The sequence below is a fragment of the Acipenser ruthenus genome, chromosome 46, assembly GCF_902713425.1.
Source record: "Acipenser ruthenus chromosome 46, fAciRut3.2 maternal haplotype, whole genome shotgun sequence".
Classification (NCBI taxonomy): Eukaryota; Metazoa; Chordata; class Actinopteri; order Acipenseriformes; family Acipenseridae; genus Acipenser; species Acipenser ruthenus.
This window is the reverse complement of record NC_081234.1, coordinates 4,253,955-4,280,958: the sequence shown is the minus strand read 5'-3', so window position 1 is coordinate 4,280,958 and position 27,004 is coordinate 4,253,955. Positions and strand designations below refer to the sequence as shown.

General features: G+C 40.0%; 2 protein-coding genes across 2 annotated transcripts; both read left to right on the top strand.

Annotated features, from left to right (window-relative positions):
* The first annotated feature begins 841 nt into the window (after positions 1–841).
* Positions 842–12,422, top strand: LOC117397918 (hexokinase-4). The gene is made up of 10 exons (XM_033996878.3): positions 842–1,005; positions 1,590–1,752; positions 2,235–2,389; positions 2,835–2,954; positions 3,931–4,026; positions 4,257–4,356; positions 6,730–6,913; positions 8,762–8,917; positions 9,359–9,592; positions 9,883–12,422. The coding sequence occupies exons 1-10, from the start codon at positions 958–960 to the stop codon at positions 10,025–10,027; spliced, it is 1,401 nt and encodes a 466-aa protein (XP_033852769.2). The 5' UTR covers positions 842–957; the 3' UTR covers positions 10,028–12,422.
* A 1,156-nt stretch (positions 12,423–13,578) lies between these two features.
* LOC117397746 (myosin regulatory light chain 2, atrial isoform) lies at positions 13,579–22,960 on the top strand. The gene is made up of 7 exons (XM_033996604.3): positions 13,579–13,698; positions 15,026–15,136; positions 17,542–17,617; positions 19,144–19,248; positions 20,069–20,147; positions 21,030–21,078; positions 22,092–22,960. The coding sequence occupies exons 1-7, from the start codon at positions 13,696–13,698 to the stop codon at positions 22,194–22,196; spliced, it is 528 nt and encodes a 175-aa protein (XP_033852495.1). The 5' UTR covers positions 13,579–13,695; the 3' UTR covers positions 22,197–22,960.
* Positions 22,961–27,004: the final 4,044 nt, after the last annotated feature.

Here is a 27,004-nt window from a genome sequence, read left to right as displayed (position 1 = left end):
TAATCACACGGACAAACTTCAACGAAACACTCACTGATGCGCATATCTCAAAGTAGTGCAAAATTCAGCAAGGGGCAAAATTCGGCACGGCACCCCCAGACTCACAGCCAAAAGATTGGTTTTGCTCTAGGAGTTTCAGTCAAAATGATCATTGGCCACTTTCACCTATGTTAATAGCATGTGCTATATAAATGGGACAGTTTATTCAAGTGTTGGAGTGGTAACTACATTTTAAAGTTCTGTTATTATTATTACTATTAATTTCTTAGAAGACGCCCTTATCTAGGGCGACTTACAATTGTTACAAGATATCACGTTATTTTTACATACAATTACATTATTTTTTTACACATTATTTTTACATACAATTCCCCATTTATACAGTTGGGTTTTTACTGGAGCAATCTAGGTAAAGTACCTTGCTCAAGGGTACAGCAGCAGTGTCACCCACCAGGGATTGAACCCACAGAGTCCAGAGCCCTAACCACTACTCCACACTGCTGCCCAATAAGTTCACTAAGGGACTAGTTAAAATAAATATTTACAGTGCTTTATTAAAATACAGTTTGTATACACACTTTTATTTGCAGATGTTATGAGCTGTTGAGGTCATGGTTTTGTACTGTGTGTTTTACTTTTAATAGTAACTACTGTTTGACTTCTAGAAAGAAATTGCAAAATTAGATCATTTCCAAGGCTAAATGTCTACGGTTATTCTCTTTACCGGCCGGTCATCCCGTTTAGTTACACAACAGATCTGGCCTTGAATTGCACATTATCTTGGATCATGTGTGTGACATTGACCTTGCCTCCCTGACAAGTATAAATACAGACCCCTGAGCTACTGTACTCTGTGAAGAGCAGAGGCACGCACGTAGACAGAGTCAAACAGGCAGAAGGAAGGTACCTCCAGTCTCTGTTCTAGTTTGCCTGAATTCGTCTCTACTAAATACAAGGATGCATCTTTTAAGCAAAGGCAGTTCTGTTCTCGAACATATCCTTAAGGTAAGGAAGATTTGTACTGTATACAATTAAATATGCAAATATGTGTGTGTGTGTGTGTGTGTGTGTATATATATATACAGACACACACATATATATACATTTAAATGAAAACAATAATATAAGTATAAACTGGGATAAGATTATACTGTGAGCTGGTCAGTCGACTGATAAATGTAGTGCTTTTGAAAATTCCAGGTGAAGGAACTGTTTAATCCATGTGCAGAGTGACTAATGCTTGTGTCAAATCCCTTTATTTTTGTGTTCAAATCAAATGAGTTATCAGTTCACAGATGGATTTCTTAGAGCTTCTAACAGAAGTGGGGAATCACCCTGGATTGCATCTCCTTGGTTATCCTGGGATTAAATAATCATTTAATCCAGGTAATCCCTGGTGCTGTAAAATAATCAAATACATCCAGCAGGGTGTAGGTTTGTCAAATCACCCCACTTAGCTATAGTTTAGTTTTAGAGAGGAATTGCCAGGCATTGCAAGATCCACTCAAGTTGAGAAGCAAATGGCGTGTGTAATCAATCAGCCAGATCAATGCTGTTATTTACATGTCAGCTCCTTTCCACACACCCAGGTGGATCAAATTTTATCAGAGTTCCGACTGACAAAGGAGGAGCTGAAGGAAGTGATGCGAAGGATGCAGCAGGAAATGGAGCGCGGCCTGCGTCTGGAGACTCATGACCAGGCTAGCATCAAGATGTTACCCACCTACGTGCGCTCCACCCCTGAAGGCTCCGGTATGCATGTGTGTGTGTGTGTGTGTGGTAATGAACCATCTTGAGCAACGCACAAGAAGCATCTGTATGTTGTTTTGGACTCTCAGTTGCCGCAGAGACCTCAATAACTTTGCAAAATACACATTGTTAATGTATGGAGTCCATTCTCACAATAATGTTTTAAATATTAGTAAATGGTAGTAGTAAAATATTAGTAAATGGTAGTAATTTTGTATTGATTAAGAAACGGAGAACACAATCAGATATAAAACTGGTGAGAAATTAATATCATGTAAAGAATTTATTTTAATTCCTAAACATAATAATATTTTTGCAGTTATTGCTAGCAACTTTTTAATGAAGGAAACTTGCTGCTGTGTTTGATCGCCGTTATTTATTTTGTTATATAAACAATTTCTAACACAGTTAAATTTAGAAGCTCTTGATATGATAAAAAGACAAAATGCTTCTGTTACACTTTTGTGTCTGGTTCTCAATCTCAGAAGTTGGTGATTTCTTGTCCCTGGACCTGGGTGGGACGAACCTCCGAGTAATGCTGGTGAAGGTGGGAGAGGACCAGGAGCGAGGCTGGAAAGTGGAGACCAAACACCACGTGTACTCCATCCCTGAGGATGCCATGACCGGCACTGCTAAAATGGTAGCGTTAAGAGTTATTACAAAACCTTTGAAACAATAGGGATCAAAGCACCTCTAGTTTGAGAGACATACTAAAAAAACGATTGCGTTTCAGTAGATACAGTATTGGGTATCATATACAGTATACCAATTGCCTTGGATCAGCTGTTCAGTCCATGCAACTATTATCGTGGTAACATTATTGCCATGAAATATTTGACAATTCTTGCTCATTAGTAAAATGCTTATAATACATAATCTAATAAAGCTTCTAAGTAATTAATACATACACAAGATTGTTGTTTAAATTACATTTTGCTGGGGAGTGTCAGTGGAGTTATAAGGTTTGTAATCCTATCAATGTGACTTGCTGGAGATAAGGTTTGGAACTTGTTGGGTAATATTAAAGATCCCATAAAATAGTTTCCATCTTAAATACTGATAGCAATTTACCTTTTCCCTCCCAGCTTTTCGATTACATTGCTGAGTGCATCTCTGACTTCTTGGACAAACATAACATGAAGCACAAGAAACTGCCCCTGGGGTTCACCTTCTCCTTCCCTGTGCGTCACGAGGACATTGACAAGGTAACCGAGCCCTGGATTGTGCTGGAGTTCGGGATCAACCCTGCAGGGAGCAGTCAGCATAGCTTTAAAGAAGACAACATACTGACCCTATAAACCTACAATAAATATCATCATTTCTTTAGAAAGAATGTACACCCGATTATTAAATGACTGGCTCATTAAACAACCCTCTATATAAAATGTTAAGGTCTTAGAATTTTAATGAACAGTCTATGATAATATGAGCTACACCCAGAGATGAGCAGTATCAAAAATAATTGAAATATGTATTCTCATAACATTCGTATTTTTGTAATTTGCAATTCAAATGCTAATGTAAGTATTTTGTATTTTATATCAAAAGTACACATGCCTGAGTATTTTGTAATACATTGTTTTACATTGCTGCTATGCAGAGCTAAGCTCATTGCAGGATATCAGATGCAAACAACCTTTTCACTGCAAGAATGCAACAACATTGAGTTTTGTACACAATGTTTTGTATGTGAAAATATGTACTTTTAAGTAGACTATTATCAGATTGCAAGCAATATTCAGTGACACAGCAGTGGAAATCCAATGCATATGTTGACATACCAATGATATTACAATGGTAGGAACCAACACAAATGTACTGTTATGGTAACTGGACCACCATGCATTATTTATTCCAAATCCATTGTGTTGCTGGCAATAAAGGTTCTGTTTTGGTTTCTTCATGGTAATAAACTGTATTATATTGGCACCCCACATGTTTTTCTTTATTGGTGCTTCCAATTTGAAACTTTGAGGGCTGCCATTCATTGGAACTAATTTCATGTAATCTCTAGTTTAAATGTCTGGCAGTGGTACAATGTACAGTTATACTACAGTTTGTTACCCTATTTGTCCTACATCGCTACAATAGAATGAATGTGTGTCACAATAACCTGCTTTTCAACAATACGACACTCAATACAATACTTTGTTTATTTCCCACCTGTTTTTCTAACTTCAGGGTATCCTGTTGAACTGGACAAAGGGGTTCAAAGCTTCAGGAGCAGAGGGAAACAACGTGGTGGGGCTGCTGAGGGACGCGATCAAAAGGAGAGGGGTGAGTCTCTCTGTCTGACTGACTGCCTGGCACAAAGAGTTAATCTATGCCCTTTTATAAGAGAATACAAATCAGTCCGTTTTGTGAAGGCACGTCCCTTGTGGTTAGATTGGACTGTAGTTCCATCACGTTTGGATCATTCAATCTAGGTACTTTCACGTTAATGTTTAAGTTGTGGATTTTGGGGTTTTCTTCAGCAAATGACAATAACAGCTCTTGTTGTTACCCAGGATTTTGAAATGGATGTGGTAGCCATGGTGAATGACACAGTGGCCACGATGATCTCCTGTTACTATGAAGATCGCACTTGTGAAGTTGGGATGATAGTAGGTAAGGTTGCAAGTGGACGAGATTTGATATAGTACAGCATAAGTAAGCTTTGTGAATGTTTGTACTAGAATTCACACAAACTATGGCACTGGCTTCAAATCCCTTCCAGGGGTCTATTCAATTGTAAAACAGTGGCAGATCTACAATACTAACACTGTTGGTAAAATATAAAATTAAAGGTGTTGGTTTTGTCAAAGTCACCTTGTGCAAATGTACAATGGCAGAATTTGACCTGCCGCCATGTATTATACCCATATGTAATCAGAAGGGTCTGTGTAGGAGGCTCTGAGTCTATGATAAAAGTCTGGAGTAAGCTTGAACATTCAAGGCAGTTATAGTGCTCACCATCACCAGTGTAATAGATCAGTGTGGCAAAGTGGTTAATAGTGTGCAGCTGCAGATGATCAATATCAGACAGACAACGATAATCCAGGTGCAATGGTGTTTAAATTTGTAATCCAATTGCCTGATGGCATAACAAAAGTAAATAATAAACAATGTTAACAGGCAATACAGCGGCGTGTATTGCTCTGTTAAATTCACGATTGGTTCCCAAATAATAAACAGTCCCGTTCTTATTCACAAACACAAACACAAACACAAGTCCACAGTGCGTGCTCTAGTGCTCGTAGTGAATATACAGTCCTTGGTGAAACAAAGTGCAGTGATGTTGATCCGGGTTTAGTGCTGGCCTTTGGTGACAGCTCCAGATCGTGTTAGCCGTCTAAATAACAACAAACAGTATTTAATAATGACAAAACAAAACAAACACTCATGATTATCACAGCACAGTTCTCCTTTTAGTTACCAGTTTTTAACCATTCACAAAGGAACAGATCACCTCACAACGTCCCCTTTTTATACCGTCAACCAATCTAGTCCACGGTACTCTGTTCCCTTTACTCAGAACACTCACAGGTCAGGAAGGAGATCTAACACCAAAGAATCATTCGATCTCTTTCACAATCAGTGAAAAAAAAAACAAGAAAAAACAAAAAATCTTCAACACAAATAATGCTAACCAAAAGGGGCTAGGGATAAGAGTTGGAGGCCAATGATGTAGAAAGACTCTTTCTCAGTGTGTCACAGCACTGTGGCAAGCTTGTGACGAGTGTGTATGTACTGTAAGTGTGTGTGTGTGTGTAGGGGCTGGGTGCTGATGACCTGGTGCTGTCGCAGCTCGTTACTTCCACTCCACTTCTCTGCCATTGAGCAAACAGCAAATAATAATGGCGAGCAAGCAGCACGAAGTGCGTATTCAGGTTGTGTGGCCAGAGACAGGGTAAACACAGGCAAGCAATAACAGGACTCATTATAGGGAGAGAAAGAGAGAGAGAAACTGTGGTGGGGAGGAGGGAATACTGTCAGAGAACTAGACAGAGAGGAGTGTCCGAATCGGAGATATAACGAGGTGCCTGTCTGGCTGTCATTATGAACTGCTTCTTTAAAAAAAAAAAACTATTAAAAGTGTAAGAAGTGCATGTGTGTCCGTATGTCTGCATGTCACACGTACATTGTACAGTACATACTGTTGGTAGGTCTGGTTGATTTACTTTTTCATGTTACAGTAATAATGCTATATTTGAAGCCGTGGCAACAAAGACTTATAACCGTGGGTCTGTTTATTTTCAACCATTAGGGTCTCTGTAAAGAACTGGTGGGATGTTACATCAGCTTATTATAGGAGATAGTGACGTGAACTGAACTCAACCTTTCGGCTTTACAGAATCTAGCACAGCAGCCTGTTGTGCCATTAGATCCTGTATGCTGACACATCTACAAAACTCAGTCACCTGCTGGAGTGAGTTGATTACAGTGGCCTTGACCGACTGGCTGTGAATAAACAGTGGCAAGCGTTGTTCAAGGTTCTTGAAATCAGTACCTTAATGTAGTCTTTTGTGGAGGGGAATGGCACCTCTACCTCAGTCACAAAGGCAGACCAGCTTTCATGGTTAAACGCTAGCTTTGGGGTCTTCCTAAAGGAGTGCAAACCCAGGTCTAAAATTCATTTTCTTATCTAACCACTTGTGTGGTAGATCACATGGTCTGATTGTAGTTAGACCATTGGAGTACAGGAAGTGATTTTGTACAGGGATGCAGCAGCTACCTTACTCCTAATGTATAGCCTTTGAAACTTCTGCATGTTTGAAATTGAATTATAAAATAGAACTGAAAGATTTTCAACAGAGGAAAGAGGGAAAGGGATAGTATTAATTGTGATAATAAACCTTGGTTTTCCCTCCTTTAAAACTCTGTGTGACACAGCAGTTCTTTTGAAGATGGCCTGACAGTCTCTCTCTCTCTCTCTCTCTCTCTCTCTCTCTCTCTCTCTCTCTCTCTCTCTCTCTCTCTCTCTCTCTCTCTCTCTCTCAGGGACGGGCTGCAATGCTTGTTACATGGAGGAGATGCGCACGGTGGAGCTGGTGGAGGGAGAGGACGGACGCATGTGTGTCAACACAGAGTGGGGGGCGTTTGGAGAGAGGGGAGAGCTGGAGGAGTTCAGACTGGAGTATGACCGTATTGTGGACGAGACCTCCACCAACAGTGGACAGCAGCTGTGAGTGACACTCGGATACATCTTGATAACTACTTCTACTGCATGCAGTCTGTACACTATGAACCAGTGGGCACACATTAAGACAGTCCTCATAATCTCAGATTACATTGCTGTGTAGGTTAAAAACTTGGAATAAAACTAACACTTTACCTGAATATACAAAAAACGCAATCCAAGGTCTATAGGAGTCGGAGTCTATGATAAACGTTTGGAAAATCCAAGGCAGTTATCAGGTTCACCATGTAGAGTAAGACAGACTGACAGACATGATCAGTGCATAAGGGTCCACATTCTGAATGTGGCTTCTAGCCAAGTACAGTCATTGCAATACACAGTAAAGCTGGTCATTATTCCTGGTGATCTACTTTTTTATTGTACTGGTTCTCCTATATGCATGTACTTCACACTTTTATATACATCTAGAGAATAATAGCGCATTCAATGACACAGATTTTTGAGAGTCTCACAATTTAGAATCCAGGTCTGTGGTAGGGTAGCGTCACAGCCAACGCTGGTATATATTTTTAACCACCGCGGTTGTAGGCTGAGCCGCTGTTTCACTCTATAAACACGGCTTCATGAAACTCACTTACACACCAACGATAATTATTTATATATTACACAACGCACAATACATCTTCACCAACTATCACATTAAATCTCACCAGTGAGAAATTTAACCCCCTCCCTGCCACCCAATATTCCCCACACCTCTGCACCAGAGGGCAGTGGTTTACATCTAGTGGTGGGGCATGGTTTATCTATGTTGACAAGTGAAAGAGTTTCTTTTTCTCTCTGAGAGCGCTGTGGGTCGGTTGCTAGCCCTCTGCCGGAGTGCGTAAGCAGTAGTTTAATTAAATGTGATGTGAGAAAGTATGCCACCCCCTCCAGGTCACCTGCAGATCACCTGTGGCCGCAAACAGGGCTGAGGGCTGAGTTTCAGAAAACGTTTGTTTTTGTGCAGCCCGCAGTACAATCAGACCCATAAACTGGCCATCAATCTCGTGTCTGGATGGAGGGTAATGTTGTGTAATGGCCCCTCCATTAGCCCTGCATTGCTAATGGTTGTTTACTGTAGACGTAGGCGCTGAGCTGCCACTGCACTGCTCATAGACAGCTGTTAGCTGAGGCTCTCACTGAGGTACAGAGCTGAGACTGCAGGACATGCCCCTCCTGCACAGATCCAGAGTAATATTACTACTCTGACTACTCATAATCCTTAAGTTATATGCTGGAGCACTTCAAGGGTGCCATTTGTGACTCATTTCACTTATTCTCTTAGCCTGATTCGAGTCTGGTCCCAGAAGTGAAGGTACTTGAAACTTGACATGTTTGCAAGCAAGATATTTTCACTAATTCTGTGTTCATTTAATAATCCGTAAAAAAAACATGCTGCAGAATTAGCATTTTTACATATTGGTGATTTTGTAGCATTGCATACTTTTCCACTGCATCATCCAGTTGTAAACTATAGAATTAGTATAAAACCACTTTTGCACAGCAGAAAATACTATTATAAGTCAGTAGTATAAACTATACTCAGAAATGTCTTAGGAGGGTGTATCATGAAAAAAGACATAAATACAAATTTTTAACATACAATTCCTTACTAATAACATACAGTAAATCCGAAATGAAAACCGCGCTTCAGTTTAAAAAGTAGTTCTTGTAGCTGCTTCTGTCAAGGACAGCCGTAAGTAGATGTAACCGGAACGCAAGCCGTACGCAGGTTTATTGGTATTCAACATCACAGGCCTTACCTACAAAGAACAAACACAACAGCAATCTTAAAACTATTTTGCTAATTTAGGTAAAGTACTGAGTGTTGTTCCCTTTCTCTCTGTGCAGCTATGAGAAGATCATCAGTGGGAAGTATATGGGGGAGCTGGTGCGGCTGGTCCTGCTCAAACTGGTGAATGAGAACCTGCTCTTCAACGGAGAGGCCTCTGACATCCTGAAGACCAGGGGCAGCTTCGAGACTAGATTCGTCTCCCAGATTGAAAGGTACATTTCAGCCAGCAGGATGCCAGCGGATTGTAGCTGATTAAGGGACTTGATTAAGGGACAGCGGGAATATCAGAATGGCAGCTATAAAATTATGAGTCTGCCTTTAGTAGAATGCTACCACATTTTTGAAGTACCAACACTCAACTTAGTAATTTGTTTATACTAAATAAAAGAATAAAGGCTGGTTCATACTTCTGTAGATAGTCAGGTGACATGACCAGCTAGAGACGAATTCAACTCTGCCAGTCCCTCCCACTTGGGTTGCCAGATAGTCACGCCACTAGAAATCAGCAAGGGTCGCATGAATTGAGGTATAAACCAGCTTTTAATTTTACATTACCAATTATTAATATGGATTACATAAAACTATTGAAAACTACTTTTAATTTACTTTTGAATGACAGACACTAAAAACGCATTACCTTTTTCTTATAACAGTGATTCTGGGGACCGAAAGCAGATCTACAACATCCTGACATTGCTGGGCCTGCTACCCTCAGAGCTGGACTGTGACATCGTGCGCCTGGCGTGTGAGAGCGTGTCGACACGGGCGGCTCACATGTGTGGCGCGGGGCTGGGAGGCATCATTAACCACATGAGGGAGCAGCGCAGCGAGGAGGTGCTCAAGATCACGGTGGGCGTCGACGGCTCTGTGTACAAGCTACATCCCAAGTAAGATCATGCAACTGTTTAAGCTATGGGAATGGGGTAGGACAAGAAATTAAAATACATACCATCTGTAGCAAGTAAGTTTGTTTCAATTAGCTGTCTGTCTCATGACTCATTAATATGTTATGAAAATGGAACCAGGCATGTGTTCTGTACTGTTTAAAAGCTGACTCAAAGTGCAAGGCTGCAATCTGACATACTTTTTAGTAGAGGGGTGATAGTAGGCTATCAGTTGGCAGGTGCATTAGTATGGTGTTCTTATAATCCTATATACAATCCCTTTCCTCTTGCAGTTTCCAACAGAAGTTCCATGCAGTGGTGAGAGAACTGACGCCTGGCTGCAACATCACCATCATCCAATCGGAAGAGGGGAGTGGCCGGGGGGCAGCCCTGATCTCAGCAGTGGCTTGCAAGATGGCATGCATGCTGAGCCAGTGAGTTCAGTGCAGCCTCTAGCCACTGGGGGCAGCCTCTCTGTACACTGCTGGACCACTTTACAAACATTAACACTGTGCCAAGCAGGGCATCTAATGTAAGGGCTTTTCTTCCAGCCTAGAGCTCTATCCTGGTAGGACAAGCCACCTTGCTCATACCTCTAGAATACCAGACCCACACCAAAGACTTGGATTAGCTCAAGGGGTTCAGATCAGGAAGAAAAAGAGACATTCATAGCAGTAAGCACAGATTTCCACTCCACTGCTTGACAGATCAGCTGGCTTCACATACTGTACCTGGAGTTCCTTCAGACACAGTGTTCTGTGTTCAGATTGCCAGCTTGAACTTTCCAAACAAAGAGTTTGTAAAGAGATATGAAACTGAAATAGAGTGAGTTTTTCTGTCTCCCCTATAGGGTAATTCGTTAAGTCCAGCAAATAAAAACAGAAGAGCATAAGACATTCTTGAGAACGAGAAGAGGCCATTCAGTCTAGGCTTGACCCTTACTAGCACAATATTTGCCTAAAAGTAATATCATTGTTCTCTCTGTTCATTGAACTGAGTTTATCTTTTTATTGCAATGATGAATCATTATTACAATCATTGACTTTTGGAATTGTTCAGAAGTAGTTTAACTACATACCTCTGTCTGTGAATCGTCAGTTCTTCTAAACCTTATAATGAAGCAAAGTTTTGTCTAAAGAAAAGCACGGTACCTCGGTGCTTAATTTGTGCCGGGCCGCAGCCACAGGACCTCTGGCAACTCTTACATTATGAAAGTTAAAAATCTCATACTATGTTTTTCTGTCAAATGCTGGCTGTCTGACAATTTAGCATTTTAAGCCAGGCATAATATAATGCACCAACGTTTTCTTAAAATTCTCAACACTGTGTTACCCATTCTGCAAGTTCTTGCGTGAACCAAGGATAGAGACAGTCGGCTGCCAGGGACATTCACGTTAGTTTTTGGTACAAGGCAGCTGAGGCGGAGCGGTTGGCTGTAATAACAGAGAGCAAGCCTGGGCAAAGGTGTCTGTTGCTGTCTGTTTAATTTGATGTGTTGCAGACAGGTAATCACTGTGTATTACATTTCTTGCACGCTGAACTTGAAAATAAAGCTAAAGGAAAGTTTAAATATTTCAGGGCTGGTGGAACTACCCCTGGTATATTGTATATATTTTGTATATAAATGTAATGGTTGTGTACGTTTAGAAATGCAAATCACTGTAAATAGAACATTTCAGAACTTTAGACTGCTGTATTATGCATTGCTGTGCAGTGCAATTGTTGTGTAAGATTGGGCAAAAATATGACTACTATAGTCAAAATTACTCCCCCTTTTAAATTTGCTTTCAAAGCACTGGGTGATTTGTGCCTGTGTATCGACTGCTGATCATAGCTAATATTCTTTAAAGACGTTCAATTAAAAATTAAAGATAGCCAAGTCAACAGTTGTGTGTAATCTTAGATCTCTTTATCAAGCATATTGGGCAGAGCAGGAATAAAGTTGCCTTTTCACCATCAGGATCTGTTCAAACAAAAATACAAACCAAATCACTATTAATATGACATGATTCTAAGGAAACTTGATTGCATTGTATTGAGGTAAAGTGACGCAAGTGCAAGTAGAAAGACTCACAAGCAGCTTTACTCTTGACAGGGAAAACTGAATACAAGTGCAAATGAGACACTTTTATCAACTAGGATCAGTCTAGCTTTTACAGTAGCTCAAACAGAACCGGGGCAAAATGTGTTATACTGAGATCACAAGATAAATGATCTGAGGATATCGATATTTCAAACAAAAAATCCACTTCTATGAAATATACTGTTATTTCCTACAGTTCACACACTTTATTTCAAACACATACAGGTAATCATTTTGAATAGTGTTATCTTATTCATCCATACCTTTGCACACCCAATCCTAAAATAAAATGAAAGAATGTATTTAACATACATATTTAAATGTAGATTTTCAAAATTCATACCAAAAACACACCAATAAAGTAACCAAACCTAAATAAATCTACTTATCATTTAGGGGCATGTATTGTAAATAGTTCCACGTTGTTTAATAGTTTTATAACTGGTGTTCTTTCCATACACTTAGCAATTGCTTTGAGAGTACCTATTTACAGTGACAATAGACTCTATCAGACCTCTCAGGTCTACTGGCATTTCTTTCTTATCACATCAGCTTATTCACTAACCCAAAGGCCCCTGACTTGGTGAGAGGTTTTTCTAGATGATGTTGTGGGCCTGCCCAGCCCCTCAGCATCAGGGAGCTACGTCTTTATAGTCAAGTGGAATTGCTGTTGCTGGATTCAATTCAGTTACCTGTGAAGTATTATTCTGTAAACAATAAATTATACCTTTGAATAAAAAACAAATTTGCTGGGGTAGTCTTTCTTCTTGTTCCTTAAACAGAAACACATTCCTTTTAGGAAAAACAGATAACTTAATACCTGAAATACTGGTGTTTAAGAGGTCAGATGAAACTTTCTTAAAGGTGTTTACTAATTTATTATTATTATTATTATTATTTATTTATTAGCAGACGCCCTTATCCAGGGCAACTTACAATTGTTACAAGATGTCACATTATTTTTACATACAATTACCCATTTGTACAGTTGGGTTTTTACTGGAGCAATCTAGGTAAAGTACCTTGCTCAAGGGTACAGCAGCAGTGTCCCCTACCAGGGATTGAACCCATGACCTTCCGGTCAAGAGTCCAGAGCCCTAACCACTACTCCACACTGCTGCCCCAGATTTAAAGCACAGCACTTCTAAATCGTGTTAACCCTATGTTGCTTTGCACCTTGCATTACAGTAGGTTATCTAGATTACATTTTTGACAAGAAAAAGTTTAAAAGCTTGAATTATTTTCATTTCCATTAACATATTGTCTAGTATTCTGGAAACTCCTGGTATGTTACCAACATAATGTATGTAAACAAGAGACTGAACAGAGGAAATCCTTATATAAATGTACAAGATAAATGTGCACGATAATATTTCTAAGCTTTGAATACATTTTCCAAGCTGAGTAAATGTAGCCTCTTTGTCATTTTCCAAGCTGAGTAAATGTATCCTCTTTGTTAAAGTACACAAAAGTAACACAATGATTCCAGCACCTCTTACACAGATTTGCCTGAATACAATACGGTCTCAAAGTGATGGTTAGGTAAGATGTACAGAAATTAGTTTATTAGCTTTATGTCCGTTAGTTTTCTTTGAATACATTTACTCTACTTGCTGGTTTATTACACAGTAAATTGACATTAGTGCATTTAAAGTTACAAATTGATTTTCCAAGCTAGTTAACATCAGGGTTTCTATACCATTGTACCAGCTGTATATCCTCATAATGCTCCACCGGTGCCCTTACCAAGCTTAATTGCAGCAGAGGGAGCAGCTTTTCAAGCCTTACAGGGTGACATGCTGGCCAGCTGGAATGATAGCGACCCTCAGCCCTATCTCGTCAGGACCAAAAGAATCCTGGCAATCGTCTTATCTTGTTCAGAGGGGACAGTGCTGCACATTCCCATGTAGGGACTATGTTCCCACTGCTGTCCTATTATAGGACGCTGTAGATAAGGTGTGCTATATAACCTAGTCCGGAAGCGTGCCAAGCAAGGACTCGGACTTCACTTCACAGCACAGGCATGGTGAGTAAACAGCAGCTTTAAAATCTGCAGCTTCTTTTCCAAGGCAATACACTATAGTCTGCTTGTCTGCCTCTTCCAGCACTGAATATATTACTTGAACATTGTGAATGCGTGATTGTTATCAAGTCATTTTTTCCTTAAATTGTCTGCCTTAACATATTTTCTCCAACTGAAAAGATCTTAAAGGTGAAGTTTTATTTATGTCTGCAGTGCCGCTGTTTCCTGTATCACTGTGTAGTTGAACTTTTAATTCTCTCTGAAGATACAACACTATAGAGCAGCCCTCTACTCAGTGTTGGTCTGCTGAAATTGGAGTTCACCAATGCCGTGTGTCCCTTTAAGGAAACACTGAGCTCTGTTATTTGCATGTGCTAAGAGGAGTTCATACTGCACATGGACCAGCAAAAAGTATTGGAACTGTAATTGTGAACCAGCACAAAGAGCTCTGTTACTGTGTACAGTCTGTAATAGCCAGATGTCCAGTAAACTATATTTCTTAGAATGGACTGAAACAATCACTCAGTGACAAAGCTCTATAATTCTAAAAGAGATGTGAATACCAAATAAATTACATGTATTGACAATTTAAAAACAGCAATCATTATATAAAGTATTTTATTGTGCTTAAAAATACATAACCTGTTGGATGTAGTTCCCTTTAATGAGTAAGTACGATAGCTTTAAATTGAATTATTTTGTTATTGTCTGCAATCATTTCGAGTGGTTCTTATTGCAATTACTTAAATATGCTCTTCAGTTCTTGTTGCCTGCTATAAAAATATGTAGGTTGACTAGATCAGCCAAAGTGTCAGTGCCATTTGGTCATCACTTATTTTGGATGGTGCTGGCTCTTACTAATATAAAGACAAGTTAGCTGATCAAGCCTACGTAACAGATGCCTATGGCAGGCAACTAGAACTGAAGAGCAGCTCCTGAACTTTTAAAGCACCCTCAGACATATACTAATAAAGAATACATTATTGAAGGGGCTCCCAAGTGGCCCATCTGGTAAAGGTGCTCTGTTTGGAGTGCAGGATGCACCCTATAGCCTGGACATCACTGGTTCAAGTCCAGGTTATTCCATTGCCAACCATGGACATTCTAAATTGAGAGAAAATAATAAAAATTTATAAAAAAAAAAAAAAAAAAAAAGGATACAGTATTGATTCATTGCAAGATTAACCATTCAGAATGATTTAACCTCATTAAGGAGGTAAGAGGACTGCAGAAAAAGAAAATGCAATTTACAGCACCTTACTCTTTGAACTGGTGACTGCTGTTCAATATTGGATATTGGCCAAAGAGAATATCCTTTTTTTATGAACAGGCCAGCAGGAAAGCAGCAACAAAGAGCAAGGCAGCAGCCAAGCGCACACAGCGCGGCTCCTCCAATGTCTTCTCCATGTTCGAGCAGTCCCAGATCCAGGAGTTCAAGGAGGTACAGTACAGCTGTCAACACAACAGCTCTTTGTCAGGTTCACAAGACCTGTTGTGTTCAAATGTGTAGTTCTACCACTCTTTTGTTTGTTTGCTTGTTTTAGTAAAAGCATGTTTTACCTAATAAAATGAAGAAAATCTTTTTTAAAAGACTACAGTAAATCCTGTCCTATTTTTGAGTGTGCGACCAATTGGTCTCTGGGACTTCAATCTACGTACCTATTTGAGAAGTGAACATAAGCCAAAACAGACTTTCTTTTGTTTTAATATACAATCACCTTATATGGTCGGCACATCATTGTGGTTAAGCATTGTAGTGCACAGATGTTTATACATATATATATATATATATATATATATATATATATATATATATATATATATATTACACAGTTGTCAAAAGTTTACATATCCTAATGGAAATTTATAACTTGTAGAAATTTCTCAAACAACTAATTATAGGAAAAATCTTGTATAAAAGTTTTGCTTTTGTGGATGAGGAAAAAAAGTTACAAGAAATAGATGTCTACAATTATTTATTTCAGCAATTTGCTTGCAAAACTCCAAAAATGCTAATTCAAAAGTGTACATACCCTGACAAAGAAAATGAAATTAATAGCTAGTTGAGGCACCTTTAGCAATAATAACCCTTTTAAACAATATCCTATCCTAATTAGGGTAATTAGGATAGGATATTAGGATACAACTGCCCAGTAATGTTGTTGAAGCTGACACCCTGGGATCCTTCAAGAAACTGCTTGATGAGATTCTGGGATCAATAAGCTACTAACAACCAAACGAGCAAGATGGGCTGAATGGCCTCCTCTCGTTTGTAAACTTTCTTATGTTCTTATGTTCTTGTTTGTTAATGAGCTTTTGGCATGATTCTTCTTTAACCATTCTGAAGTAGATTTTGATGTGTGCTTTGAATCGTTGTTGTGTTGGAACATCCAGTTGCACTTTAAACCAAGTTTTGTAGTGGTGGGTTTCAGATGATTGGCCAGTATCTTTTGGTATGCTATGGAATCCATTTTACCATGTACTGTAACAACATTTCCTGTGCTATTAGAGATAGAAACAGCCCCATAGAAGTATATTACCACCTCCGTGCTTGTCAGTAGGTATGGTGTTCTTTTCTTTGTATGCCTCACCAGACTTTCTCCAAACAAAGCAACTATCAGCATGACCAAATAGCTCGATTTTTGTTTTATCACTCCACAAAACCTCTGACCAGAACTCATATCCATCATTCAAATGACGTTTTCCTAAGAGTGTCTTTTTCCCTGGCCTGCGACCATTGAGACCTTCACCATGCAATACTCAACGTATGCATATGAAAACCCCAGGCCCACTTGCAGCCATTTCACTTTGAATATCTTTGGCAGTCAGTCTCGGATTGTTATTAACCTTCCTCACAATTCTTCTACTTGTTCTTGGTGAAAGAACCTTCTTTCTTCCAGATCAAGGGAGTGTTGTGACAGTACCATGAGTCTGTACTTCTTGATAATAGAAACAATAGTTGAAACTGGGATACTTAAATGTTTGGAAATCTTCTTGTATCCTTCTCCAGGTTTATGACAATAAATCATTTTTTGCCTAAGGTCTTCAGATAGCTCTTTACTTTTTCCCATATTGACTTATTGGTAATGACAGCAATCATCCTATGCCTAACCCTTTTATACTCTCTAAGAATATTCACCTACAATCCAGCATCTTCTAGACTTTTCTAGAATTAGGTTCTACATTATCATATTGAAATTTCTAGCACCTTGTAGACAGTACTATCATAGCATCAAAGGGTATGAATACTTTTGAATTAGCATTTTTTGAGTTTTGCAACAAAAAAAAAATTGTTTAAATAAATAACTGTAGACATCTATTTCTTGTATCTTTTTTCCTCATCCACAAGCAACATTTTTGCTACAAAAGATTGCAGGATGCGCCCTATAGTCTGGATGTCGCCGGTTCGAGTCCAGGCTATTCCTTTGCTGACCGATGACGGAAGTTCCCAGGAGGTGGTGCACAATTGGCCGAGCGCCACCCGGGGGGAGGGAGGGTTAGGTCGGCTAACCGCGCACCAGTGACCCCTGTGGTCAGGCCGTGTGCCTGCGGGCTTGCCTGTAAGCTGCCCAGGGCTGTGTTGTCCTCTGACGCTGTAGCTCTGGGTGGCTGCATGGTGAGTCTGTAGTGTGTAAAAAAGTGGCCGGCTAACGGCACACAGTTTGGAGGACAGCGTGTGTTCGTCTTCGCCCCTCCCGAGTCAGCGCAGGGGTGGTAGCGGTGAGCTGAGCTAAACAAAAATAATTGGACACTACTAAACTGGGGACAAAATAACAAAAACCTAATTGGCAACTTTAAAAAATATATACTGTATCTATTCTATTCTTATTCTTATTCTGTTTCCAGGCCTTCAGCTGCATCGATCAGGATCGAGATGGAATCATTAAAAAAGCTGACTTGAAAGAGACATATGCACAGCTGGGTACTTTATTATTATTATTATTATTATTATTATTATTATTATTATTATTGTTCCATCGTTGGGGATAGGCATGATAGAATTAAGAACAACTCCCACTTTCTCGGCCGAAGTTAAGGTATTGTGCAGCAGTGTTGGGGTATTGTTGAGCAGTGTTGGTGTACTGTGCAGCAGTGTTGGGGTATTGTTGAGCAGTGTTAGAATATTGTTGAGCAGTGTTGGGGTATTGTTGAGCAGTGTTGGGGTATTGTTGAGCAGTGTTAGAGTATTGTTGAGCAGTGTTGGGGTACTGTGCAGCAGTGTTAGGGTATTGTTGAGCAGTTTTAGGGTATTGTTGAGCAATGTTGGGGTATTGTTGAGCAGTGTTAGGGTATTGTTGAGCAGTGTTAGGGTATTGTGCAGCAGTGTTGGGATATTGTTGAGCAGTGTTGAGGTATTGTTGAGCAGTGTTAGGGTATTGTTAAGCAGTGTTAGGGTATTGTTGAGCAGTGTTAGGGTATTGTGCAACAGTGCTAGGATATTGTTGAGCAGTGTTGGGGTATTGTGCAGCAGTGTTAGGATATTGTTGAGCAGTGTTAGGGTATTGTTGAGCAGTGTTAGGATATTGTTGAGCAGTGTTAGGGTATTGTGCAGCAGTGTTAGGATATTGTTGAGCAGTGTTAGGGTATTGTGCAGCAGTGTTAGGATATTGTTGAGCAGTGTTGGGGTATTGTTGAGCAGTGTTAGGATATTGTTGAGCAGTGTTAGGGTATTTTGCAGCAGTGTTAGGGTATTGTGCAGCAGTGTTAGGATATTGTTGAGCAGTGTTGGGGTATTGTTGAGCAGTGTTAGGGTATTTTGCAGCAGTGTTAGGGTATTGTGCAGCAGTGTTAGGATATTGTTGAGCAGTGTTAGGGTATTTTGCAGCAGTGTTAGGGTATTGTGCAGCAGTGTTAGGATATTGTTGAGCAGTGTTGGGGTATTGTTGAGCAGTGTTAGGATATTGTTGAGCAGTGTTAGGGTATTTTGCAGCAGTGTTAGGGTATTGTTGAGCAGTGTTGGGGTATTGTTGAGCAGTGTTAGGGTATTGTTGAGCAATGTTGGGGTATTTTGCAGCAGTGTTAGGGTATTGTGCAGCAGTATTGTTCAGCAGTCTGTATTTTAGAGACCCCAGTGCTGAGCTCGGTATTAAAATTGTAGCTAACAAAATACTTCCCTTTCATACAATTCTATTGACTATGAAGTTCTCAGATGTCACTAAAATAGATTTATTTTCTGGTTTACTTCCAGATATCATGTTTTTAAATGAAAATACATGTTTGCTAAAACAGATTTCATTCAAAATTTCACATCTGAGATGAATGAATGAATGAATTTGCAAATATAGTAGCCCAGAGCCTACATACTATATTTGATATTTAAAACTAATGTTCCAGTTAGCACTCTGAACTGCTGGATTTAGAATCTGAGTGCTTGAGGTTGACTCTGTCCTGTGCACCAGCATGAAGCCAGTATATCCAAGACAGTGAGCCAGTGTGTTTGTGCTTTAGGGAAACTCAACGTGAATGATGATGAACTGGAGGAGATGCTGAAGGAGGGGAAAGGTCCCATCAACTTCACTGTCTTTCTAACGCTCTTCGGGGAAAAGCTTAACGGTATGTAACAGGAAATTCTAATTTTTTGTGTTTCGGTGACAGTTATGATTTATTTCCTAAGCATATAATATATTTTGAATGCCTGATGCATTCTATTGACACCAACAGGGCCCCACCTGAGCTTGGTAATTATGATTTCCATTACATGAGAGTAGATGTTAAAACTTCATGCTGATTTGAACTCGGCTCTCACCAAGATAAGCACCAACTAAGATGTAGCTTTATAGTAAACTAATGTGATCCATCTGCATCTCCATCCATTTGCGTTTCTTTCCATCTGATGATGTAGATATCCTTCTGCCTGGTGTTGATGGCTGAAGTGTAATGATGCTGCTCATGAGAAGTGCCACCATCAAACTAATAGTGTTGTGGATCAATAGATGAGCGAAAAAAAGACTGAGCAAAATAACCCATGTGGCCTAAAAAGGACTCACAAGGATGTCTTTTCTCTAAGTACATCTGGTCCGCCAGAATGTAACCACTAACCAGTACCCCTGCAATGCACAGGGTGGCAGGTTAATGTAGCTACATCATAAAAGAAATATCTCATAGAAGAACTGAAACAGAAAACAGTATACAAAGTGACTGTAAATGGTAAGAAGAACTCTGAGAATACTGAGATACTTATTCCTTTAGCTACAGGAGTCATACTGTACTACTGTCTTATGTGCTTATGTTCTTATGTACTGTCTTGAGGTGTCCTGATTGGGAAAGTCATATTTACACTTTTACACTAATAATCTGGATGTCTGAACTTGATTTTACAAAGGCACTCTGCACCCGTATTGGTTTGCAAATGGCTGTGTTTGTTTCTTTGCAGGCACTGATCCGGAAGACATTATCCTGAATGCATTCAAACTCTTTGACCCCAATGGCACTGGAGCAGTAAACAAGGACGAGTGAGTACAGAGAGACTCGAGAGGAGAGAGGGGCTTGCACTGAACTTTTATTAACTGACTTACAAAATGATTCTCGTGATATTAAATACAATACCAGTCTGGGGGTAAAATGCTATGTATTCTGCATTGGTAGTAAATTAATCATATTGGGGTACCACTCCACTTATGGGATGTCTTACCTATGGAAATCCTTTGCATTTATTTGAAGAGGGGACAATTACCTAGAAAGAGAATGGAAAGATGGGGCTTGATTGATATTTTGACATGGTACAGATAAAGGTAACCCAAGACATGACATCAAATTTAACACAGAGATAAAGATGAAAGGGCACACATGGAAGCTGAGTAAAAGTACATTTAGAACGGAAAGTGGCAAGCACTTTTTCACACAGTTATAAATGCATGGAATACCTTACCACCACATAGGGTCTAAAACACTGGGAACATGTAAAAGACATCTAGAATCTGTCGTATTAAATTATATACCCATAGTCAGGGTGAATGGTGTGCGAGGAAGGCATGAGCCTTGATGGGCTGAATGGCCTCTTATTCCCCAAATGTTTATATGTTCTAATCTATACAAGGATACCTATATATATATATTTATTAGGGTAAAGGGGTTTGGTAATATTTTTCAACTGCTTTTGGAAGGTTGTATAAACAAGTTAGCAATAACACAGAGGGGCACTGCTGAGGCACATTCTGCTTTTCCTGATTGGAATGAAATGATATCCAAACCACTGGTTGTACTCTTTTTTTTTTTTTAACCATATTAATTAGGAATGTCAGCTGCAAATTATGATTCAAGAAAAATAATGTATGTGGTATCTACCATGGGAGTGTCTGTGGATGTTTACCTAAGGAAGTGTTTGTGGTTTGCAGGTTCAAGAGGCTGCTGATGACCCAGGCTGACAAATTCACTGCAGAGGAGGTGGGCATCTGAAAATAAGAACTGAGAATCAACTGCAAATTGTACTGGGGCTGGGTATCACCTTTCATCTCATGTATTGGGGCTGGGTTTCACCTGCTTTCATCTCCTGTATTGGAGCTGGGTTTCACCTGCTTTCATCTCCTGTATTGGAGCTGGGTTTCACCTGCTTTCATCTCCTGTATTGGGGCTGGGTTTCACCTGCTTTCATCTCCTGTATTGGGGCTGGGTTTCACCTGCTTTCATCTCCTGTATTGGAGCTGGGTTTCACCTGCTTTCATCTCCTGTATTGGAGCTGGGTTTCACCTGCTTTCATCTCCTGTATTGGGGCTGGGTTTCACCTGCTTTCATCTCCTGTATTGGAGCTGGGTTGCACCTGCTTTCATCTCCTGTATTGGGGCTGGGTTTCACCTGCTTTCATCTCCTGTATTGGGGCTGGGTTTCACCTGCTTTCATCTCATGTATTGGGGCTAGGTTTCACCTTTCATCTCCTGTATTGGGGCTGGGTTTCACCTGCTTTCATCTCATGTATTGGGGCTAGGTTTCACCTTTCATCTCCTGTATTGGGGCTGGGTTTCACCTGCTTTCATCTCATGTATTGGGGCTGGGTTTCACCTTTCATCTCCTGTATTGGGGCTGGGTTTCACCTTTCATGTCCTGTGTTGGGGCTGGGTTTCCTCCATCCAGACCCTGAAGTAGTTCATTGTCTCGTTTTAACTGTTAAACCAGGAGGGAATGGCCCTCCAGGACTTTGAATGGACACTCCTGGTCTTGAAAGTAGCCATCACAGTCAGGGTGCAGTATTGTTGGGTGGACTCGTTCTGCAAAGATGCATTTGTTCAGCCTTCCAGAGCAAGAACGAGAATACCAGCAGAAGAGGCCCTCTACCAGGGCGATGCCAAATCCACAGAGGCAGAAATAATAAAGTAGCCAAGCAGTGTATCTGTAACAAGGAACCCTAATCGAATCTGTATGGTTTATCACCCAGGTAAAACGTTTTATTTTCAACCCTATAGGTGGAGCAGGCATTTTCGGTCGCACCCATCGACGTGGCAGGAAACATCGATTATAAATCCCTTTGTTACATCATCACTCACGGGGATGAGAAGGAGGAGTCTTGAAGGGACACACCCCAAAACAGACCACACCTGGAAGGTGGGAGAGCCAAGGAACCCGAACTGTGCTGGAGGATTCAATCCTACTGTCTGGCGAACTGTCACCACTGACGCCTCAGAATGGTTGTAGCTAACAAAATAATTCCATAAACATTATTTTTTTTTCTGCACTTCATTCTTCACTATAAACATCTCAAACGTGCAGTATTGAAAGAAACATGTTATTGCACACACGTATTTTCATTTTAAAACACAATATCTGGTGCTACACTTAACTTCTCAGTTGTTTGTCCTTATTTGCAGGAAGTCTGCTACTGAATTTCCTAGGACCTAGGCCATTTCAGCAGTGTCTTCAAAGTATGTTGCTGCACAGCAAGACAGTTATAAATGACAGGAAACAAAGTGTTAAAAAGGTTGGGGAAAATCTCACTCTCTCTCTAGGTGAAATGACCAAGGACGTGCAACACTAGCGGAAAGCAAGGCTTGCAGAAATAGATGTATTTAATTGAGAATAGTAGCAGCATGTGTTTCTTTCAAAACTGTACAACTGCACTGCAAAACTGTCTAAACAGTGACAGGTACGTTTATGGAATTGTTTTGTTAAACAGCATCCAGAGTGTTCAGTACAGAATAAATACCCTAGGATGGGTCATAATATTGTGCTACTATTATATTAGTTTTTTTTTCTTATAGTGTTATTGCCATTCCATGTTAGTGTTTTCCATCAAAATGCTGTCCCATTTCTCTCAAAATAAAGGAGTGTATTCTGAGATTGCGTTAAAATGTGTGAGGGTGGTGTGGGTGTAAAACATAAGAACATAAGAAAGTTTACAAACGAGAGGAGGCCATTCAGCCCATCTTGCTCGTTTGGTTGTTAGTAGCTTATTGATACCAGAATCTCATCAAGCAGCTTCTTGAAGGATCCCAGGGTGTCAGCTTCAACAACATTACTGGGGAGTTGGTCCCAGACCCCCTCAATTCTCTGTGTAAAAAAGTGCCTCCTATTTTCTGTTCTGAATGCCCCTTTATCTAATCTCCATTTGTGACCCCTGGTCCTTGTTTTTTTTTTTCCGGTCAAAAAAGTTCACAGGGTCAACATTGTCTATACCTTTTAGAATTCTGAATGCTTGAATCAGATCACTGCGTAGTCTTCTTTGTTCAAGACTGAATAGATTCAATTATTTTAGCCTGTCTGCATATGACATGCCATTTCTGAGTCAACATAAACTCCTAGGTCTTTTTCATAGATTCCTTCTTCAATTTCAGTATCTCCCATATGATATTTATAAAGCAATGTATTTTTATTGCCTGCGTGCAGTACTTTACACTTTTCTCTATTAAATGTCATTTGCCATGTTTCTGCCCAGTTCTGAATGCTGTCTAGATCATTTTGAATGGCCTTTGCTGCTGCAACAGTGTTTGCCACTCCTCCTATTTTTTGTGTCGTCTGCAAATTTAACAAGTTTGCTAACTATACCAGAATCTAAATCATTAATGTAGATTAGGAATAGCAGAGGACCTAATACTGATCTCTGTGGTACACCACTGATTACCTCGCTCCATTTTGAGGTTTCTCCTCTAATCAGTACTTTCTGTTTTCTACATGTTAACCACTCCCTAATTCATGTGCATGCATTTCCTTGAATCCCTACTACGTTCAGTTTGAGAAGTCATCTTTTATGCAGGACTTTGTCAAAAGCTTTCTGGAAATCTAAATAAACCATGTCATATGCTTTGCAATTATCCATTGTCAATGCTGCATCCTCAAAAAAATCAAGCACGTTAGTTAGACACGATCTCCCTTTCCTAAAACCATGCTGACTGTCTCCCAGGGTATTGTTACCATATAGGTAATTTTCCATTTTGGATCTTAGTATAGTTTCCATAAGTTTACATATAATAGAAGTCAGGCTTATTGGTCTGTAGTTACCTGGTTCAGTTTTGTCTCCCTTTTTGTGGATCGGTATTACGTTTGCAATTTTCCAGTCTGTCGGTACAACCCCTGTGTCAAGAGACTGTTGCATGATCTTGGTTAGCGGTTTGTAAATAACTTCTTTCATTTCTTTGAGTACTATTGGGAGGATCTCATCTGGCCCAGGGGATTTGTTTATTTTAAGAGCTCCTAGTCCCTTTAACACTTCTGCCTCTGTTATGCTAAAGTTATTTAAAACTGGATAAGAACAGGTCGACATGTGTCCTCCTTTGTAAAAACCTGTGAAAAGTAATCATTTAATATATTTGCTATTTTTTTTCTTCATCTATGATTTTGCCATTTGTGTCTCTTAGACACAAAATCACTTCAAATGAGACCATGTTGTGCTCTGATCTCTGTTTTAGTTATTCTGTCTTCATTATTTGAAAAAACTAAATCAAGACATGCCTCCCCTCTAGTCGGTGCCTTGACAAATTGCTTTTGTCATTTGTCATTTCCACCATTTCAATTTTGTCCGTCGTGCTCCCCACCGGGTTTTCCCATTTTATATGCGGGAAGTTGAAATCCCCCATTAATGGCTTCTCCTTTTCTACATGCATTTCTAATGTCATTGTATAACAGGGGGTTGCAATGGTATTCAGGAATGAACTTTTATTTTGAACAAACATCTCACGAATTAAAAGTATACACAGAGAGGGGTCCCCGAGTGGCTCATCCAGTGAAAGCGCTGCCGCTGGGAGTGCAGGATGAGTCACACAGCTTGGACGGCGCCAGGTCGCGTCCAGGCTGTGCAAAGAGACCGAACTTTGCTGGGGACTCCGAAGGGGGCGTCACATTGGCTCTGAAGGTCACGGGGTAGGGGATGGGAAACCAGCAGGGATTGCTTCTCTTCATCGCTCAGAAATGAACCATACTGGACAGACACCGAGCACATTCAGAGTGGATAAAAAGCAGGGCTGATCTCTGTTCACCAGGATCGGTAGCCCGCCCACCTCTGCTCTGGATTGCTCGGTGTAAAAGCGATTCTGGCTTTAGGCTTATAAGATCAGTGGACGCTCACACACCCTCAGAACGTCTGTGCTGTATGGTGACTCGCTGCGGTGAGCAGAAAAAAACATAACTGGACATTCCAAATTGGGGGAAAATAAATAAAACTAATAATTGGTCATTCTAAATTTTTACAAAAAAATAAAAATAAAGTAAGTATACGCAGAGTATAACCACAACTTAACATTGTGTGCAATGCAAGCGTCTTTTCCGTTGTGACCATGTTTCTTTTGTCAAAAAGTGAAGATATTTTGTTAGCTACAAAAATATTTAACACAGTTCATATGAAAATAATATTAATTGAACACAATATTTGTGTAATTGCAATAAGAACCACTTTGCATGAATGGAAACATCAGAAAAGGTCAGAGACAGTAAAAATGATAAAAGTATGTAGTGCCATTTGTGCCAAAACTATCATCAATTAATTCGGCAATTCATCAATTTGCACATAAATTCATAGATAAATTTGTCAATTTGTCCATCAATTCATAAATGAATTAATCAATACATGCAGCAATTAATAAATGAATGTCAATTATTCCATATGAAAGGCTTGACAGGCTTCTGGGTGAATTGATTGCTCCGCGATTGACCTGTGAATTAATTAACTGAAAGATGAATTGCCAACTGTCAATCTCGCACTGTGCCAAAAAGGCGTAACTATTTCTAGCCAAAAGAAGCAGGTACTCAACCAATGAGAATCCAGTCTCAAGCAAAACTGCTTCAGCCAATAACCTTGCAGCTTACTAGAAAAGGCATTTCAATCACCTCAGCCACTAGCAAAAGAAAAAAACATCTATGGATAGATCTTGATGGATTTCCAAATGATTATTATTATTATTGGAAGTAGTAGTAGTACTAATATTATTTATATTCATACAGAAGAAGTCTTTATCCAAAGTGACTTACAGTTTTACTTTGCAGTAAGTGACAAATATAATAAAGCAAATATGGTACAATACATAAATAAAAAAGCAAAATTCTAATAATAAGAAGTTTGCAGAATGCATCAGTCCAGCAGGTTGGCAGGAATAGCTGGTGATGCCGTGCTGGATCCAGACTGCTGTAAATCAGTGTGTAGAGTGAGATCAGAGGGGTAGATCAGTTTGTAGAGTGAGATCAGAGGGGTAGATCTGTGTGAAGAGTGAGAGCAGAGGGGTAGATCACCGCTCGCATCCAGTTCAAGACTCTTGTACTAGCCTACAGATGCCTTGACCAGACTGTACCCAGCTACCTCCAGACTCTCATCTCTCCCTACACCCCCACTCGACCTCTCCGCTCCTCTTGCACTAGAAGACTGGCTGTACCTCCTCTACGTTCCCCTGCCTCCAGAGCCCGCTCCTTCTCCACTCTCACCCCGCAGTGGTGGAATGACCTTCCTACAGATGTCAGGACTGCCCAGTCCCTGACCACCTTCCAGCACCGCCTCAAGACTCACCTCTTCAGACAGCACCTTTAGAACTCCTCTTTTTTCCCTCTGGACACTTATCACTCTTTTTTTGTTTACGACTGTAAGTCGCCCTGGATAAGGGCATCTGCTAAGAAATAAATAATAATAATAATAATAATAATAATAATAATAATAATAATAATAATAGATCAGTGTGTTAAGTGAAATCAGAAGGGTAGATCAGTGTGTAGAGTGAGATCAGGGGGGTAGATCGGTGTGTAGAGTGAGATCAGAAGGGTAGATCAGTGTGTAGAGTGAGATCAGAAGGGTAGATCAGTGTGTAGAGTGAGATCAGAGGGGTAGATCAGTGTGTAGAGTGAGATCAGAGGGGTAGATCAGTGTGTAGAGTGAGATCAGGGGGGTAGATCAGTGTGTAGAGTG

What these genes read in the sequence shown, in the direction of transcription:
- LOC117397918 (XM_033996878.3), top strand. Translation starts at nt 958, where the DNA reads ATGCATCTTTTAAGCAAAGGCAGTTCTGTTCTCGAACATATCCTTAAG. An exon ending in ACGCGATCAAAAGGAGAGGG is followed by an intron (nt 4,027 to 4,256) that starts GTGAGTCTCTCT and finishes GTTGTTACCCAG; the next exon opens with GATTTTGAAATGGATGTGGT. An exon ending in TGAAGTTGGGATGATAGTAG is followed by an intron (nt 4,357 to 6,729) that starts GTAAGGTTGCAA and finishes TCTCTCTCTCAG; the next exon opens with GGACGGGCTGCAATGCTTGT.
- LOC117397746 (XM_033996604.3), top strand. An exon ending in AGAGACATATGCACAGCTGG is followed by an intron (nt 17,618 to 19,143) that starts GTACTTTATTAT and finishes TTTGTGCTTTAG; the next exon opens with GGAAACTCAACGTGAATGAT. An exon ending in ACAAATTCACTGCAGAGGAG is followed by an intron (nt 21,079 to 22,091) that starts GTGGGCATCTGA and finishes TCAACCCTATAG; the next exon opens with GTGGAGCAGGCATTTTCGGT.